Below are 16,895 nucleotides of genomic sequence, written 5' to 3'. Positions count from 1 at the left end.
GAGTCAGTGAGCTATGAGCATGAGCTTACTGAATGGGGAGCAAAGGAATAAAAAAGGCGATCTGGGATTTTGGCCTTAATGCCTCGCATGTAAGGATCACAGGATAAGTAAAGGTTCTTCACCAACACTTCTTTTGAACCCTCTGGCACCTTCAAGCTTAAGCTACTTGTGTTAAAATACATGTCCATTTCTTTGGGATTGCCATCTATGTAGTCTCTAGCTAGAATGGAAATAATTAACAACTAATTGAAAGACAAAATTAAACATTCATAATATCACAATCTAGAAACAGCTACATTGGATATAAAATACTTCGATTACAAGTTCATTCAGTGATAAACAAAATAAAGGTCAATGCCAATACAATCCAGTAGTAAGTTCAAATACACAATAAAGAGAACCCCAATTTACATCTACAATGCCATTCCAAAATCAAGTATCTGCATGCCTGACAAAAATTCAAATATTGTCGTTAAATACCAAAAGCCAAAACATACGTACTAATCTACGCAACTTGGCCAATTGATACAATCATGGCATTTTATATAAAAGCATCACTTACCTAGTTTGGATCATTACTGCTTGTCGAAACCCCACGAGAAAGTGGACATCTTCTACGGTTATGCCCATGTTGATGACACAGTCCACAACTCTGCTTTTGTTGAATCTCCCTCAAATCAAAATCTGGCCTTCGGCTTCCTGGTTCTCGCCGGACCCCATCCATCTCATTCCGTATCCTAGACGCCACAAGTCGACCTTTGGCCCGCAACAAGTTTGGGTCAGGCACCCACTTTGGACCTTCCACATCCCTCCACAATGACTCTGACTTTGGCACCACAAATGCATGTGAGTAGGTGCGAATGGCATTGTCCAAACTATAACATGGGTCAATATATGTAGTTGCATCTTGCCCCAAGTGCTAAAGAGCTTTAATTGCATGTGAACAAGGGATCTTTCGATTTTGCCACTTTCCACAACGACATGTTCTGGCCATTAGGTTTACTTCATGACTATGGTGTCCCCCTCCAAAGCTATGGATGTTGTATGCAGTAATTACTTGATATATACCATTCAAATAATTAAACGCATTTATTTGGTGGCTAAGAGATTTTTGTAGGTTTTGGTGGCTAAGAGATTTTTGTAGGTTTTGTCCATAGATTTTTAAGGCATATTTACTCCATACCTTGCCCTGTGAGAGATCATAAGTAATTTCTTTGTGTCGATCATAAAAATACGCCACAAGTTTGCAATGAGTGAATTCAACCATTGCAGCAATTGGTAGGCCATGGGCACCTTTGAGTACTCCATTGAAGCACTCCGAGACATTGGTTGTCATAGCCCCATAACGGTATCCACCATCATGTAGCTGGGTCCACATGTCTAGATCCTCTTTCATTAGATATGTGTATGGCATGATGGATGAGTCGGGTTCACTTTCCTGCCGCTCGGTTCTCTGTTTCTTCCTAAGGGCCTCGATCTCAGCTTCCTTGATAGGTTGCATGTACAACTCAAACTTAGCTTCCTGAGTAGCATACCCTGCTTTCAAGGCCAATGACTTTAAAGTGGCGTCTTGAAAATGCGTGTTGAAGTTGCTAGCAACAAGTCGAAGGCAATATCTGTGAACTACTCATAGTCATCCATCATCATCTCTAGGCCAATTTGCAATTGCGTTTTGAATACCCTTATGTCGGTCAGAAATTATGCAAATGTCCTTATCTGCTATCACATCTTCCAGTGAGATCCTGAGGCGTTCTAAAAACCACCCCCAACTAGGCCCTGACTCTTTGTCCACAACGGCAAAGGCAAGAGGCAAAACCTTGTTGTTGGCATCAGTGGCCATTGGAATCAACAACACCCCTCGATATTTACCATACAAATGAGTCCCATCAATATTGATCACTAGCTTACAATGTCTGAATCCTTCAATGCATGGAGCGAAAGCCCAAAATACATAGCGCAATATTGTATCACCGAACTCGTCCCTGGGTATGGTGTGCCACCAGTACCGCGTGCCAGTTTCTTGATCCAAGTATGCCAACAATAACTTTCTCAACCTTTGGTAAGACTCTTTCCAATCCCCAAATATCTTTGCAATAGCTCATTGTTTTGCATCCCATATCTTATAGTAAGAAAGCTTATGCCCATAATACTTCCCTTTAATGAAATCTCTGAGGTGATAAATTGTTACCGTGTGTTTTTCTTGCAACAATGAAACAAATTCTACTGCAAGAAAATTACAATCCATCATTCTACCATCAAGGGCCGTGGCAAGGGGTATACAACTGTGAGGACCCCTATAAGATGTGACCATCCATAGTCCATGTTCAGGCTTCGCAACTGCCCCAACGTACCACATGCATGACTCATCGACGCATTTCACAGACAATCTACTTCTGGTCGACCTACTAGTCATAACGTTTCTGTTATGCTTTGCGGCGTAAATTGTTAATACACGTTTCACCGCCTCTTTATTCGCAAAAATCAACCCTTTCGCAAAATTCATGTCCGCATTCCAAGAAGAACCAAATGCTTGTTGAGCAACTTTAGGATCAACCATATTTTCCCAAGTATTTTCATAAAATGATGAGGCAGGAGGTTCATAAACGGGGGTTGCATTTGTAACATGCTAAACTCTAACAGTAGCGTCTGCATCATCTTCATCACATTCACTTATATCATTAACATGAGGAATGAGAGTAATTTCATGGTCATCAACACCCCTGTCAAAGTCGCCTCCCTCAATCCTCTCTTCGTACTCATCTCTATCGTCAAGATCTTCCCCAATACAGTCTTTGTCTTCATCTTCAACTACTGGAACTGTAGAGGATTCGCCTCAATGTGTACAAAATTGATCTTCATATCTATTTCCAGGTTCGCTCTTAATTGTTGTTGGTGTCTCTTGAAAAGAGGGTGTATAGCCTCCCAATGTGGTGCATCGATCATCTAGGACTGCAAACTGTAGAGATGTAGTTGTTTGTACAATTTCCTCTACGCCGACTTCCGCACGCGGCTGCAAACTGACGCACACTCAAAATCTGCTACATTTTCCCATTTTTGCATCTTACTAAACATGAATTTCACATGTTTGTCCTCCGTTATTGCCATATATCTGTAATTAATGCATTGATTGAGAACTTTATGTGGAGAATGGAAAGTAATATGTATGTCATGCAAAGCAAGGTTCACTTGCAACTCTTCCATAATTTTTACTTTTAAATCATTCAGGGTCTTTAGCTTACGGCGTATCATCATATAGTAGCACTGGATACCCGGACCTTGAAACATCAATCCGTCATAAGGGTTGGCATTGCTAAGGGGTCCACCGTAGTATATATTTATATGGATCATTGTCAACCTATAGATCATCAAGTGCAATGGTGTTAGTGACAAATTTATACCGCTCAATCAACATCAATCACAAAACTTTGCGTATGAAATTCCAACAATACTAATCTCAACCAAATTTGTATATACTCACCTCAGGTCACATACAAAAATAGTCATTACCAATTTCATATTCTTTTAAAATTCCAAATCATTCTAGGGGCATGACTTTCAAAACCCATTCAAATAAGTTCTGATGAACAAAAATATTATATACCAACCAGCTATCCATTGAAATCTTTGTTACAAATCTTAAATAAATATATCTTGAAATAATTTATGGTAAAAAGACTACAAATACTATCTTAGGTATCAAACTCATAATCCATTTCATATCAATGATAAAGACCTAAAAGTACTAAATATTCCTAACAATTGATCACAATATTTAGCACTAAATGTTCCCATCACAATATCCACAAGGGCCTCACAATATCCATTATAGATATTTTTTCTTAAGTAGATTCATGATCTTATATAAATGTGTCCAAATACTTAGACATTAGTTTGGCGGTAAGTAATCAAGTTCATCATTCAATTGAGCACTAATGTCAAAACTCAAATAGCTTCACTTGTCATGATTAAATGCAAGCTATCAAAATAAAAGGATTGAACAAAACCAATTTCAAGATATGACTAGTTTTTTGGACATAACATGAGTCATACTATGAACGTGATTACACTTTTTATAATTAATCATAATATTAATTTCAAAAAAAAAAAAAAAAACTAGCAAATAATCACAATATACTAACAAATAAACTAATCACAATATCTAACGAATAAATTAATCACTAACAAATAAGTTAATCACAATATACTAACAAATAAACTAATCACAATATACTAACAAATAAATTAATCACTAACAAATAAACTAATCACAATATACTAACAAATAAATTAATCACTAACAAATAAATTAATCACAATATACTAACAAATAAACTAATCACTAACAAATAAATTAATCACTATATACTAACAAATAAATTAATCACTACAACAAATATACTAACAAATAAACTAATCACCCTCTCAAAAAAAAAAAAAAAAAAAAAAAACTAATCACAATATACTAACAAATAAATTAATCACTATGTACTAACAAATAAATTAATCACTACAACAAATAAATTAATCACAATATTTACACTAACAAAAAAAAAAAAACATAACTTTTCCTAATATGTTCTAAATTTTTCTTTAAAAAAAAAACTAGCAAATAATCTCAATATTGTATACCTAAGATGTTGTGTGAGATGAGTGTAGTGAGTGAAGAGTTACTGAGAAAGTGGAGTTTGAGAGTGTATGGAGTTTGAGGGTGTATAGTGACACGGACAAAGAGGGAAAACAAGTCCCAGTTGGGACCCACGGCAACACATGGAGGGCCGGGGACCATTCATAGAAATCGAGTCCAATAGGCTTAATTTCCAACTCAATACCCACGTGACCGTCAGATGAGATGAGACATAGAAATCGAGTTCAATGAACTCGGTTTCTATGTGTAGAAACCGAGTTTATTGAACTCGGTTTCTATACATAGAAATCGAGTTTAATGAACTCGCTGAGTTCAATAAACTCAGTTTCCTATTTTGTCCACGTCAGCTTTTTGGGTAAATCGAGTCCATTGAACTCGAATTGTTAGAAATGAAATAAGTTTGAAGCGTTGTTTAACTTATAATATAGAATGGGTTTTATAGTTATTTAAAAAAAAAAAAAAAAACCCTCTGCAAACGAATAGAAACGTTGCCAAAGGCCCAAAGCAAAGAGCAAAAAAAGAAGTAAACGAGGTTGAGATATGGGAGACAATGATAGCTGGTAACCATGGCCCTTGATATTCAGTGCAAAATAGCGTTCAGATGGAGACCCAATTCTGATTCAGGTAACAACAGTCCCCTCATCTTCCCTAAAACCACACTGACAAAACAATCCTTCAAATTCACATTCGTCACCAATCAAACTTGTTTATCATCTCTCCACCACTCATCACCACCACCACCTTCAAATGGCACAAGGCCCACTTCCCTTCTTGTTGAAAAGTACAATTACAATGAGCACCAGAGGCTTAGAGATTTACTTGAAAAGCTCAGCAACACCAACTCATGCCCTCTACAAATACTCACAGATTATGGGGATTGGACTCAAGACCAGTTCTGGGCTGTTGTCAAATTTCTTATACATGCCTCTAGATCTCTTGAAGTTCTTCAGGTTCGCTCTCTCTCTCTCTCTCTCTCACACACACACACACTGACTCAGAAATTTTCGCTACTGGAGGTTTTGAGGGTTATTGATTTTATGTATCTCATCTTTGGTAGTTGAGAAAGCAGACATGAAAAAAAAAAAAAAAAAAAACCTGGGTTCTATGATTTTCGTTGTGTTTGTTTATTATTAAGTGAAAAATTACTCAATCCATGATTTTATTAGGCTCAACCAAGTGAGAATTTGTTTCCTAAGGTCTTAATAAAGGATTTCAATTTTAAAATGTTATATCTTTCTTTCTTTTCGTTCATTTTCTCAGCAGCCATGCAAGAATTGGGGTACTCTTCATTTTGGGATTCGTAGTTTATATCTCTAATTGAAATTTGAAATATATGAATAGGTGTTTGATATGTGGAAGAACATTGAGAAATTGCGGATTAATGAATTCTACTATGATAAGATAATTGGGCTGTTAGGTGAAGAGGGCATGCTCGAAGAAGCACTGTCAGCATTTCAAGAGATGAAAAGACATGGTCTAAAACCTTCTTTGGGATCTTACAATGTGATAATTCATGGTTTTGCAAAAAAAGGAAACTTTGATGATGCTTTATTTTACCTTAATGGGATGAAAGATGATAATTTGGCACCGGAAACTGATAGCTATGATGGGTTGATTCAAGCTTATGGGAGATATAAAATGTATGATGAAATAGCTATTTGTGTGAAGAAGATGGAATTGGATGGTTGTTCGCCTGACCACATTACGTATAATTTGCTTATCCGAGAGTTTTCGCAAGCTGGGTTGCTCAAAAGAATGGAAAGAGTGTGTCAAACAATGCTTTCAAAGAAGATGTATTTACAGTCAACTACCTTAGTTGCAATGCTTGAGGCTTATGCAAGATTTGGGATTTTGGATAAGATGGAAAAGGTTTATAGAAGAGTTTTGAACTCAAAAAACCCTTTAAAAGATGATTTGATAAGGAAATTGGCTGAAATTTATATTGATAACTATATGTTTTCAAGATTAGATGACTTGGGACTTAATGTTTCATCAAGGTTTGGCGCAACTGATCTTGTTTGGTGTCTGCGTCTCCTTTCTCATGCTTGTCTTTTAAGCCGAAAAGGTATGTATTCCATTGTTCAGGAGATGCAAGAAGCGAAAGTTTCTTGGAATGTAACTGTTGCAAATATTATCATGCTAGCTTATTTGAAAATGAAAGACTTCACGCGTTTGAGAGCATTGCTCTCCCAATTGCCACCCCATCATGTGAAGCCTGATATGGTCACAGTTGGAATTCTATTTGATGCAATTACTTTTGGTTTTGATGGAACTGAGATTATTGAAGCATGGAGAAGGATGGGCCATCTTTATGGTGTTGTGGAAATGAATACTGATCCTCTGGTTCTAACTGCATTTGGAAAGGGGAGTTTCCTTAGAAAATGTGAAGAGGTCTACTGCTCCCTTGAAACTCGAGCTAGAGAAAAGAAAACATGGACTTATCATAACCTCATTGATTTAGTCTCAGAATACAATGGAAGGAAGCCATAGTAGAATGAAACCAAGGTATGCTAGCTGATCCCTTTATCAGAATTAGTGCAGTTGTTCAGGTATCAGACCTGAAAGAGGCATGCTTTTTGTATGATAAATTGATAAATATTCTCCTTGATGGACTAGAATACTTTTTTGCAACTTATGTTATTTGGTGCATGAGAAAACTTCATAATGGATTAATTCTTTCCTTCATTTGTCAATGTCTTTTTGGCACTGTAATTGTAACTGGCTAGTAATGTTAAAGATGAGAGAAATTGTGCTACCAATGTCACTAATGTTGTCCCATAGGTAAGAATTTTCTGAAGAAGCAGAAAAAAATATTTTTGCTTATGTTATAAAATTGATCGGTGGCATTTTGATGCGGGAGTACAACCAAAATAATTACAGAATTTTATTTTATATTTTCATCCAACTTTCACTGGATTATTTTAAATATTAATTTTTATTTATTCAGTTTGAGACTTGAGTTCATATAAGTTTGGATTAGTAGTTTGAATTGAGCTAGGAATAGTTGTTATCTTTATCTCTTTTTTTCTTGGAAGCTCTATAAAATCTCCAGATGGTTTATTTGTAGTCATACTATTATTATTAATCAAAGATTTCTTCATGAAAATGCTTTTACATTGGTGGTGATTCCAAACAACCTTTAGGTGGTGTAGCCTAGGCTGTCCTGCATCATATGGTCGGTGATATTACTTTTATATTTGTATATATATTGGTGATATGCATCTCTGCGAGTAAGATTGATTTTTTACCCTAAAAAATCTGACTTTGATGAGAAAAGGAGATTGGACTCAGGGAAAGATGATTGGAAACTTCACAAGTAAAATGTTTTTTTTTAATAGTTCTTAAGCTGTTTCTTTCAAATTTGATCTTTGGAATCCTTTTCTTTTAACTTCAGGATGTAATATTATCAGAAGTTCTTTCTGCTTCTCTATTTGATATCCCTCCCTTTTTTCTTTTTTTTTGAGAAACGATATCCCTCCCTTTTGTTTCTAAAAGTTATGCCAGTGATTCAAGGAAGAACCGCCCCTGGAAAAATTCACTGCTCACTTGTGAAAGAAGCTTTTTAATTGTATTTATGCTTCACTACTTTCAATCTCAATGAGGATGATTGGAGGAGGAAAGCAGGCCAGAAGGGAGTGGTGAGGAGAACAATGAATAGAAAAAATTAAATAACATTGGGAATCAGCACCTATGATCGCAGTTAAGGTTAGGTTAGTTGTAGTCGAAGGTGAGCCGGGCGCTCGCCTAGGCGCTGGGGCGAGGCAAGGTGCCTTTAGTGAGGCACTCCCCTTAGAGCCTAGGCTAGCAAGGCGACCACCTTAAGCCATGAAAAAGGTGCTAAAGCGAGAGCCTCAGTTCTATTTATTTATTTATTATTTATTATAAATTTTAAATTTTTTATATAAGGTTGTTGTAAAACCTATTATTAGATTATTACTTTAAAAAGGCATGTTATAAACCCTATTGTTAGTTAGATTAATTTACAGAAGTTTGATGTAAAACTTTTTGTTAGATTAATTAATTTATATAGAAGCTCGTTATAAAACCTATTGTTAGAATAACTAATACAACCTAAACCATGATAACCCTATTTTGAAATAATTTGATAGACCTAATTTCTTCATGCAACACATTGAAAAACACTTCATTATAATATCTCAACACACTAGGTACATATGATTTAAGTTCTATATGTATAATAAATATATTAAGACTTTAGCGCCTTGCTTTACTTGGGCTAGCGCCTTTTTGTCGCCTCACACCTTGGGCAATACAAGGCCTTTGCACCTTAAGGTTGCCTTTCACCTTTGACTACCTTGGGTTACTTAGAATCAATATCAAAGTCATTGAAAAAATTCCAACTGAAAATTTATTCATTGTAAACTTTTCTCCATTAGAGGACAATAGAGTATTTATATACTACTAGAATTATACCCTACCTAATCCTAATTGTCTTGGGTCAAAAACCTAATTTTTGAATTATAAAAATAAGCTCTAACAAATCAAAAAAAAAATTCTAAGAGCCTTGTAGCTTAATTGGCAATTCTTGGTGTTTCCAAAGGAAAACGACTAATGTTCAAATTCTCCTCCCCAACTATTGAATTATCAAGAAATAAAATAAAATATTAATAACTTAATTAATTAATAAGACCAAAAATAAAATCTAATAAAACAAGAGTAAAATGGAATTAACTTCTAAAAATAAATAAATTAAATTAAAATTGTTTCTATCTACTACATCATAGTGCCCTATGCTTTGTGGAATGTGTTACCGGTGGAAGCAGCCTAGTTCAAGCTTTGTGGTAGACCATCTTTGCTGCTGTGATTGTAGCATAGTGTGGTTTGCTGTCAGGGATGGTGCATGGAAGGTTGTTTGGGTCGAATAGGGTCAAACTGAAGATATTTTTTATTTCCCATCTGGTAACTTTTGTCAAAATTTATTGCAGAATATTAGTATATAAATTCACTCTAATACTAACCATTAGCTCATGAGATGCTCCTGTATTCTTGATGATTACACGGAATGATTAAATAGAAGCTTTCTAACTGTGCTTGTCTTTCTTTGTTTAATTTAATCCCTTAGGGTAAGTATGATGGTTCTGCAAACTTCAGTGTCAGCATACCTTTCATGTAGATGGCCCAGCATTGACTATGTCGGGTCTCATTAGGGTTATGCATATGTTGAATATTGTGGTGTTGGAAGTGTTGGGGTGGCACTGGCAGTGATTAATATTTTGCAGGTCATCCATGGTTTGTTAATGGTATTGATAAGCTAATTGTGGTATTGTTGTAAGGTGGTGGAGAGAAGCTGGGCTGTAAGGATTTCTGAATGAGTGAATGTTCCCTCAAAGGCTTTACAATAATTTTTTCTTTTAGAGATAATTACAATATAGTGCTAACTCCACAGCTCGAACGCTTTCGCCCTAAACCCCCAAGCACTTTGTGCATGGGGAGATGCCGATTCAACTACAAGGCCCTCAACACCTAACACCTTATTCAATACAACAAAAAGAATCAGTGTGTGAGTTTGGAACCTGAAATTTTCTTGTGCAAACCAACTACTTTGAAGCTGAAATTGGAAGGTCAAATCAATTCCAATTTTGATGAAATTTCAGTATGTTGTTCCAGACGAAGAGAGCTTTGTGTTGACTGGTGTTGGTGCTTGAAGTTCCTCTCCATTTGCTCAGATGTTGAGACCCACTTGGTGAGATCTTTTTTCATTGCTAAATTTTCTGTTTATATTGAATTATTGTGTTTAGCTAGTTTATTTGGAACCCATTGAATTTGCACAAAGAGAGAAACGTAAAATATTCCATTGCGTGTTGCTGTAATTATTTGGTTAATTTTTCCAACATGTAGTTTTATTATTTGGTAATTCAACTTAGATTCACTTTTAACTCTATGGGCCCCCAAGCAATAAAATCTTCCCACTGAGCATTTGAAACTACACATAGCTTCCTCACGTCATCCCAAACTCTTCTAGTGAAAGAACATACAAAGAAGAGATGGTCTCTACTTTCAAGCCAGTTCCTACAAAACAACACAAACTATTTTAGAGCTCTTTTGCTCAAGTAAAAATAACATATCTACAGGATCAAATGGAAGATATAAGGTAACAGGATTCAGATCCTCTGGATTTCCTAAAGTGCTCTACTAAATAGATTTCCTTAAATTTTAATCATTCTTTAATGATTTAATGGTCTAGATTTTCCCATTACAGTATTCCAATAACAATAATCTTAATTGTTTTGTTTGCAACATTATTTTATTATTTTAAAAATATTGTTAGTAGAATGTTGACATGACAGAATCTAGACCCTTAAATCATAAAAGAGTGGTTATTGAAAGCTCGAAATGTGTAAAAACACAAGAGCTTGTTTAGACCCCCAATTCAAATTATGGCTCGGTTGATTTTACACTAACTTAATACTAAGTGCAGAATAGCATAAACACAAGCAAATAAACACGAGAGCAACTCTAATCCATATTTCAAGCAACACAGCAGTAAAATAAAATGAACAAGAGTAGGGAAGAGAGATATAAACATAGATAACATCGAGACGTGTTATCGAAGAGGAAACCGAAGAACTCGTCGAAAAACTTCTCAATCGCCCTCCAAGTGGAAATCGATTTACTAGACAATCAATTGGAATACATGGGTTAGCAAGAGACCCTCCAAGCCTAATCTACCCGCTGTATCTAAGCCCTCCAAGCTCCTACTCCAACAAGGCTTCTCGGAACCGTGTCTTATCTAGCTCTCTGGATCCCGCAACAAGCTCCATGTTGTATATGTCATCTTTGGTTTCTTCCAATGTTTCCCAGCAGCACCAAAACCTCACTGGACACTCTCAAAAGGTGTGGTAAGTGTTTGGGCTATTGACCTCTCAATGATATAGAAATGGAAAGGTAGGAGATGAGGAAATTCCACAAACAAATGTGTAGAGAATTGTTAGTATAACAATTTCTAACTCTCAAGTGTTTTAGATAGGGTTTTCTCTCTGAAACTCTCTATCACATTTGTGGGTAATATGGGTATATATAATGAGGGTACAGAAAGTGTGTATCAGGCAGTACAGACTAGCAGAACAAAATGTCTTGCGGGTGTCTCGCAGGAAGGCCTTACCCGCAAGATACTCGCAAAACACAGATATCTCCATCTGTACAAACTCTTCGCATTCCAGTCATGTGCAAAGCACATGCTTCACTTCGCGGAAAGCTTAGTCGCGAGACACCCGCGAGAAGTCTTCTGGCTTCACTTGTTTGAGTCTTCACACTCTCTCTCTCTCTAACACACAACCCTTACAATCACATCCCACAACAAATACAGGGTACACAAGATTGAATAAAATTACAATCAAATTTGGCACGGAATAAAAGCCAACAAAATACATATTTGTAAATCACAACTTTACAGTTATGATTTAAGGAAATATATTGGTGGAGTACCTTAGGAAGTCTAGAAGATCTGAATCCAAGTCAGCATATCTAATGGGTTGCCCAAAATCATTTCCCAGAAGAACGTCCACAAGTGAACTAAGCATAAGAAATTCTTTTTTTTTTTTTTTCTTCTTCTTCTTTCTGTGGGATACAAGTCTATACATCCAAATGAGAAACTGAACCAAGATGATGAAACCAGGATCTCTTCAAGTTCCATCGCTTGGATATCAGAATCCTGAAGCAGTAATGAATGAGAAGTTTCCAAAACCCCAAGGATGATCTCCTTCTGCATTTCATTGATGGCTGTTACAACCCAAGGTAATAAATGTGTTGTGCATATGTCTACCAAAAAATTTTGTATTTCCATGTTACAGGACTCGGCAAAGTTTTCTTCATGACCTCTTTAAGTAGGTACAAGGAATGCAAAAGTTGTCTCAGGATGTTTTTCCAGAGATATCTAGACAGGCTAAAACAACATGTTTGGATGCTTATTGCTCTGGTTTTTCAGAGATGTCTAATATCTAGACAGACATATCCCACCATCTTTAGGGAATTTTACAATGTTAGAATCATTAGACCTTTCTCAAAATAGACTCTAGGAGCAGATTCTACCGCAACTAGCAAAACTTACTTTCTTTGAATGGTTCAATGTTTCTCGTAACAATCTCATTGGTTTTATACTACAAGGGAAATATTTATCAAAAAAATAAATACCACAAGGGAAACAATTTGACACATTCAAAAACAGTTCATTAAAAGGAAATTTAGGTTTGTGTGGAAATCCATTATCAAAGAAACGATGGATTTTTTTTTATTCTTCACCACATTCGCCTTCAATTTCTGAACGAAGTGTTGAATTTGGTTGGAAAATAGTTTTGGTTGGGTATGGATTTGGACTGATGATTGGCAATATTGCGGCAAAAAAAAAAAACCTGATTGATTGATGAAGACCTTTGGAATGCAGCAATGGGTGCGAAGGAACATGAGAGAACTCGCAGCTTGCAAAGATATATAAATATGCACTGTGGGGCCTGAGATTTGGAATCCCGGCCCACTTCACATTAAGGGCCCAAAGCCCAAGCCGAGGAGCCCTATTGCCGAGGAGGTATGAGGAGAACCCCTTGACGGCCCAATAATATAGCCGAGGACAACATCACGCTCAACGCCTCACAAAACGCCTGAAGAAAAGGACAAACTCAGTACAAGAGTAGTACAAGCTAAAAAGCTGCCAACACCATAACGTGGAGCCCAGCACCTGACAAGCCCATACCCCATACCATGCTATCCAGCTTTTCCCAACCACTCTGACGTGAAAATTGATAGGACGAGTAATTGCCCCCAAACAAGGAGAAACTAACACGTAGATGAAGAAGGGAAATCGAATACTAGTATAAAAGGGAAAAAAAGGAGGAGAAAGGGGGGGAGGGGGGAAGGCCCCCGGAGAAAGAAGGAAGAAAAAGGAGGAATGGTGAGAATGTAATGCTCCTCGGACTAATTCCAAGGGGTCAAACTTTTCAAACTACATTAATGCAAGGCTCTGCTATACAGTCCAAACTCATCTTTGTATGATCGCTCATGAAACCGGGACCATACCGAAACTCAGCGCCCAAAGGGAGGCCTTTCCAAACCCACTCTCTACAAATCATATTGTTCGGGCCCTTTACACACGAGCTCAACGCAGGTGGAATCATCCTCGTCGAAACTAGACAACTTCGACGAACTCCTTCATCTGCTGTCAAATCAATTTCCGATGGCTGCCGTTGATTCCGATGAGTATTGCGTAGTTCTCAAAAGCAAGCTCGCCCTCGCTTGCGCTGGCGTGGCTCAAAGAGTCTCTTTTTCTCTCTATTCATGCATATATATGTATGATTGATTGATTATCAGTTTTGATTTTGTTTGGTCAAGGTGAATCGGTGGTCTTGGGGATGTGTAGGTTTGGGTTTTGGGGTGGAAGGTGGCTGCTGCCATGGGTGTTTGGGGAGTGAGAAACTGTGGAAATTGTTTGTTTCTCGAGAAAGTTGAGGAAATTGGAGGAGGTTTTTTATTTTTTATAATAATTTTTTTTGAGGTAATAAAAATTATTTTATAATAGTTCATAGTAGTTTTATAATTTTATTAGTGGTATTTTTTTTTTTTTTTTTTTGAGAAGGATTATTAGTGGTATTTAATGGGATGAGAATGCTGATTAAATAATTATTTAATCTAACAAATTAATTATAGACCAATGTTGCAAGTCTATTTTCAAATAGGGGTAAATTTGTCTATTTAAATTATTTCCTCTCCTCTCCCTCTAATTTTTAAAACATCTAAACAAGAGGAAAGACTAATTACTCACTTCTCCCTTACTAATTTTAAAAACATCCAAATAAGGTGGAGGATAATCATTCCTCTCTGCTCTCCTCCCCACTACTCTTCTCCCCTCTACTCCCCTCTACTCTCCTCCCTCTCTAAACTTCTAAACAAGCCATAAGGTTAGAAAGAGGGAGAGGGACGAAGGAGGAGAGATTTACCGAGAAGAGAGAAATGCTAACGAATGACTAACAATGTTTAGGGACAAAGTTGTCTTTAGGGATTAAAGTGGTTAATTTTGAAATCTCATATACCTAGTTAGCATTAGCCCAAAACTCAAGGGGTGTGAGTGTAATTTACCCAATTTTTTATGAAAATAATAACACTTACTATAACATATTTCAGATTCAGATAGTATCTACCCACTTGAAATGGAAAAATTCTACCCTCCGCCCAAACACGTTATTTAACAGCTGCCTAATATTTGCATAACATTTAGCCCAAAACGCTTTTCTAGGACCTGCCAACTCGTCCTACCAAATATGGAAAATTCTTATCATTCTTAGCCCCATCTTCATGTCAAGTTTAACCCTACGGTAACTTTTGCAATTACACGTTTTTTTACACTGTAATTTTAAAAGAGATTTTACAGTTTTTTTATTTAAAAAAAAAAAAAAAAAAAAAACTACAATCAAATATTTATTGCTTTCTTTTCTAAAAAAAAAAAAATGCTTTCCACCTTTATTTATATCTAATTAATAGAATGTTTTTCTTTCTCTCTCTTATTCCTTACATTTTTTTTTTTTAACCTAGATACATGATTCTTCATCAACCCAATCTGTTAAAGAAAAAAAATCAGGTCATTGGGATTGATTAGGCCACATGAGCATTGGCCAATAAAATAAGTTTCAACCCATCTAGACCCACATCCCAGCAATTTGTACTTTTAATTTAGTAGTCTCATCTACAGTTGTCAGTATCGTATGATAAGTGAAACATATCGAATCGTGTACAAAAAAACTCTACTATATCGTAACTGCTCATGAGTCGTACGGTACATATGTATCGTATGAATCACATCATATCGTAAAATCGTATGTATCATACGACACATACACATGTGAGTTTAAAAATGATTTTTTTTGTTAATTTATTTAATTTGTGCTTTTATTTGAGTCTAACAAGTTATTAGACTTGTTTTTATCACAAAATTATAGTACTATTTGATTGAACCCAAACCCAATAAAATAACTCGTTCATGAGTTTCTTCCCCTTTCTTTCTTTCTCCTACAAAATTTAGACTACACACTCTTCGCTTCTATAATTACAATTTTTTTTCTATACTATGAATAAGGCATTAAATGATAAAATAATTATTTCTATTTTTGATATTATAGTTATAAGTCTATAAGAAGCTAAAATGCGAGGAAGAAATATAAAGAAAAAATTATTAAAATAAAAGAACAAGAAGAGATGGTAATGTTGATGAATAAAATGTGAATGAAGAAATAATTTTACAAGATAATGAACATGGTGATAACATTGACTTAGATAGAGTAAATTAGGCAAGATGATGAATATGATGAAAAGAAAGTATTATTTTGGATCATATGTTATATATTATTAATTTTGAGTTTAATTAATTTGGATTTTTATGTTATAAAATAAACATGTGTTAATTTTTTTTTTTTTTTTTTTGATAATCAAACATGTGATAATTTGAGTTATTTAGCTATATTTGTTAAATATTATTACATAAGTGATGGTTTAATTAGTCCTAATTTAAATATATTACAAATTTATAATTAATATATATAATTAAATTTTATTGGGTATTTTTTGTGTATTTTACAATATACAATATGATAATGATATAGAAAAAAATTAAAAAGTGATTCACGATACAGTTCACATTTTGACAAGTATAGTCCCATCAACCTAGCTCAAAACAGTCGGGTCAACATAGTTCCCATTACAATTCTTTGTTGAAACTTTTTATTCTAATGTACAATGGTGATATTGGAGGCACCTACATTGATGGTCGTCAAGACCAAGGAAAATTCACCACTTTGCTATGTAGGATGTGCGATTCTATGATTTGGAGTGGTCACGTAGAAATGTCGTACATCAATAATCTAGCAGATAACCAGCATTGAACTTCTCATACACAATAATTCCTAAAATAATAGTTAGCCTTTCACAGGCGCATTTCTAGAATGGAAGTGGGAATGGAATGGGAGGCTATGTGATCTTTAACTTAGTTGGCCTACTGTTTAGCCATCAAAAATAAAGAAAACTAAGGAAAGACAAAAAAAAAATAAAAAATAAAAATCCTAATTTTATGGGCCATCAAAAGAGAAGCCAATATCAGATTGTTGGTTATGCCAGCTGCACTTAGGGAATTGTAAATTGGAACTTTATTTAAGATGCATGAGTATGATTATGAACATCATAAATTATACTTGCAACCTTGTTATTGGTGCAATGCTCTTAACCAACTAAATTACTACCTTCTCCAAAAAAA

The 16,895-nt window shown here is 35.5% G+C and overlaps 1 protein-coding gene across 3 annotated transcripts; it reads left to right on the top strand.

The window, feature by feature from the left end:
* Window positions 1-5,110: 5,110 nt before the first annotated feature.
* LOC126733407 (pentatricopeptide repeat-containing protein At4g14190, chloroplastic) lies at window positions 5,111-12,719 on the top strand. 3 transcript variants are annotated; one of them, XR_007659690.1, is made up of 4 exons: window positions 5,111-5,595; window positions 5,987-7,150; window positions 9,940-10,349; window positions 12,282-12,719. XR_007659690.1 is itself a non-coding variant. In XM_050436710.1 (3 exons), exons 1-2 carry the CDS (start codon window positions 5,212-5,214, stop codon window positions 7,133-7,135), a joined length of 1,533 nt encoding a protein of 510 aa, XP_050292667.1. In that variant the 5' UTR covers window positions 5,111-5,211; the 3' UTR covers window positions 7,136-7,150; window positions 9,940-10,476. The 3 variants fall into 3 exon arrangements, 2 of the variants coding, with proteins under 2 accessions (XP_050292667.1, XP_050292666.1); XM_050436710.1 differs by lacking the exon at window positions 12,282-12,719 and having other exon boundaries at window positions 9,940-10,476; XM_050436709.1 differs by lacking the exons at window positions 9,940-10,349; window positions 12,282-12,719 and having other exon boundaries at window positions 5,987-7,409.
* Window positions 12,720-16,895: the final 4,176 nt, after the last annotated feature.

Source organism: Quercus robur, chromosome 6 (genome assembly GCF_932294415.1).
Source record: "Quercus robur chromosome 6, dhQueRobu3.1, whole genome shotgun sequence".
NCBI lineage: Eukaryota > Viridiplantae > Streptophyta > Magnoliopsida > Fagales > Fagaceae > Quercus > Quercus robur.
This window is presented reverse-complemented; position numbering and strand designations above follow the sequence as displayed.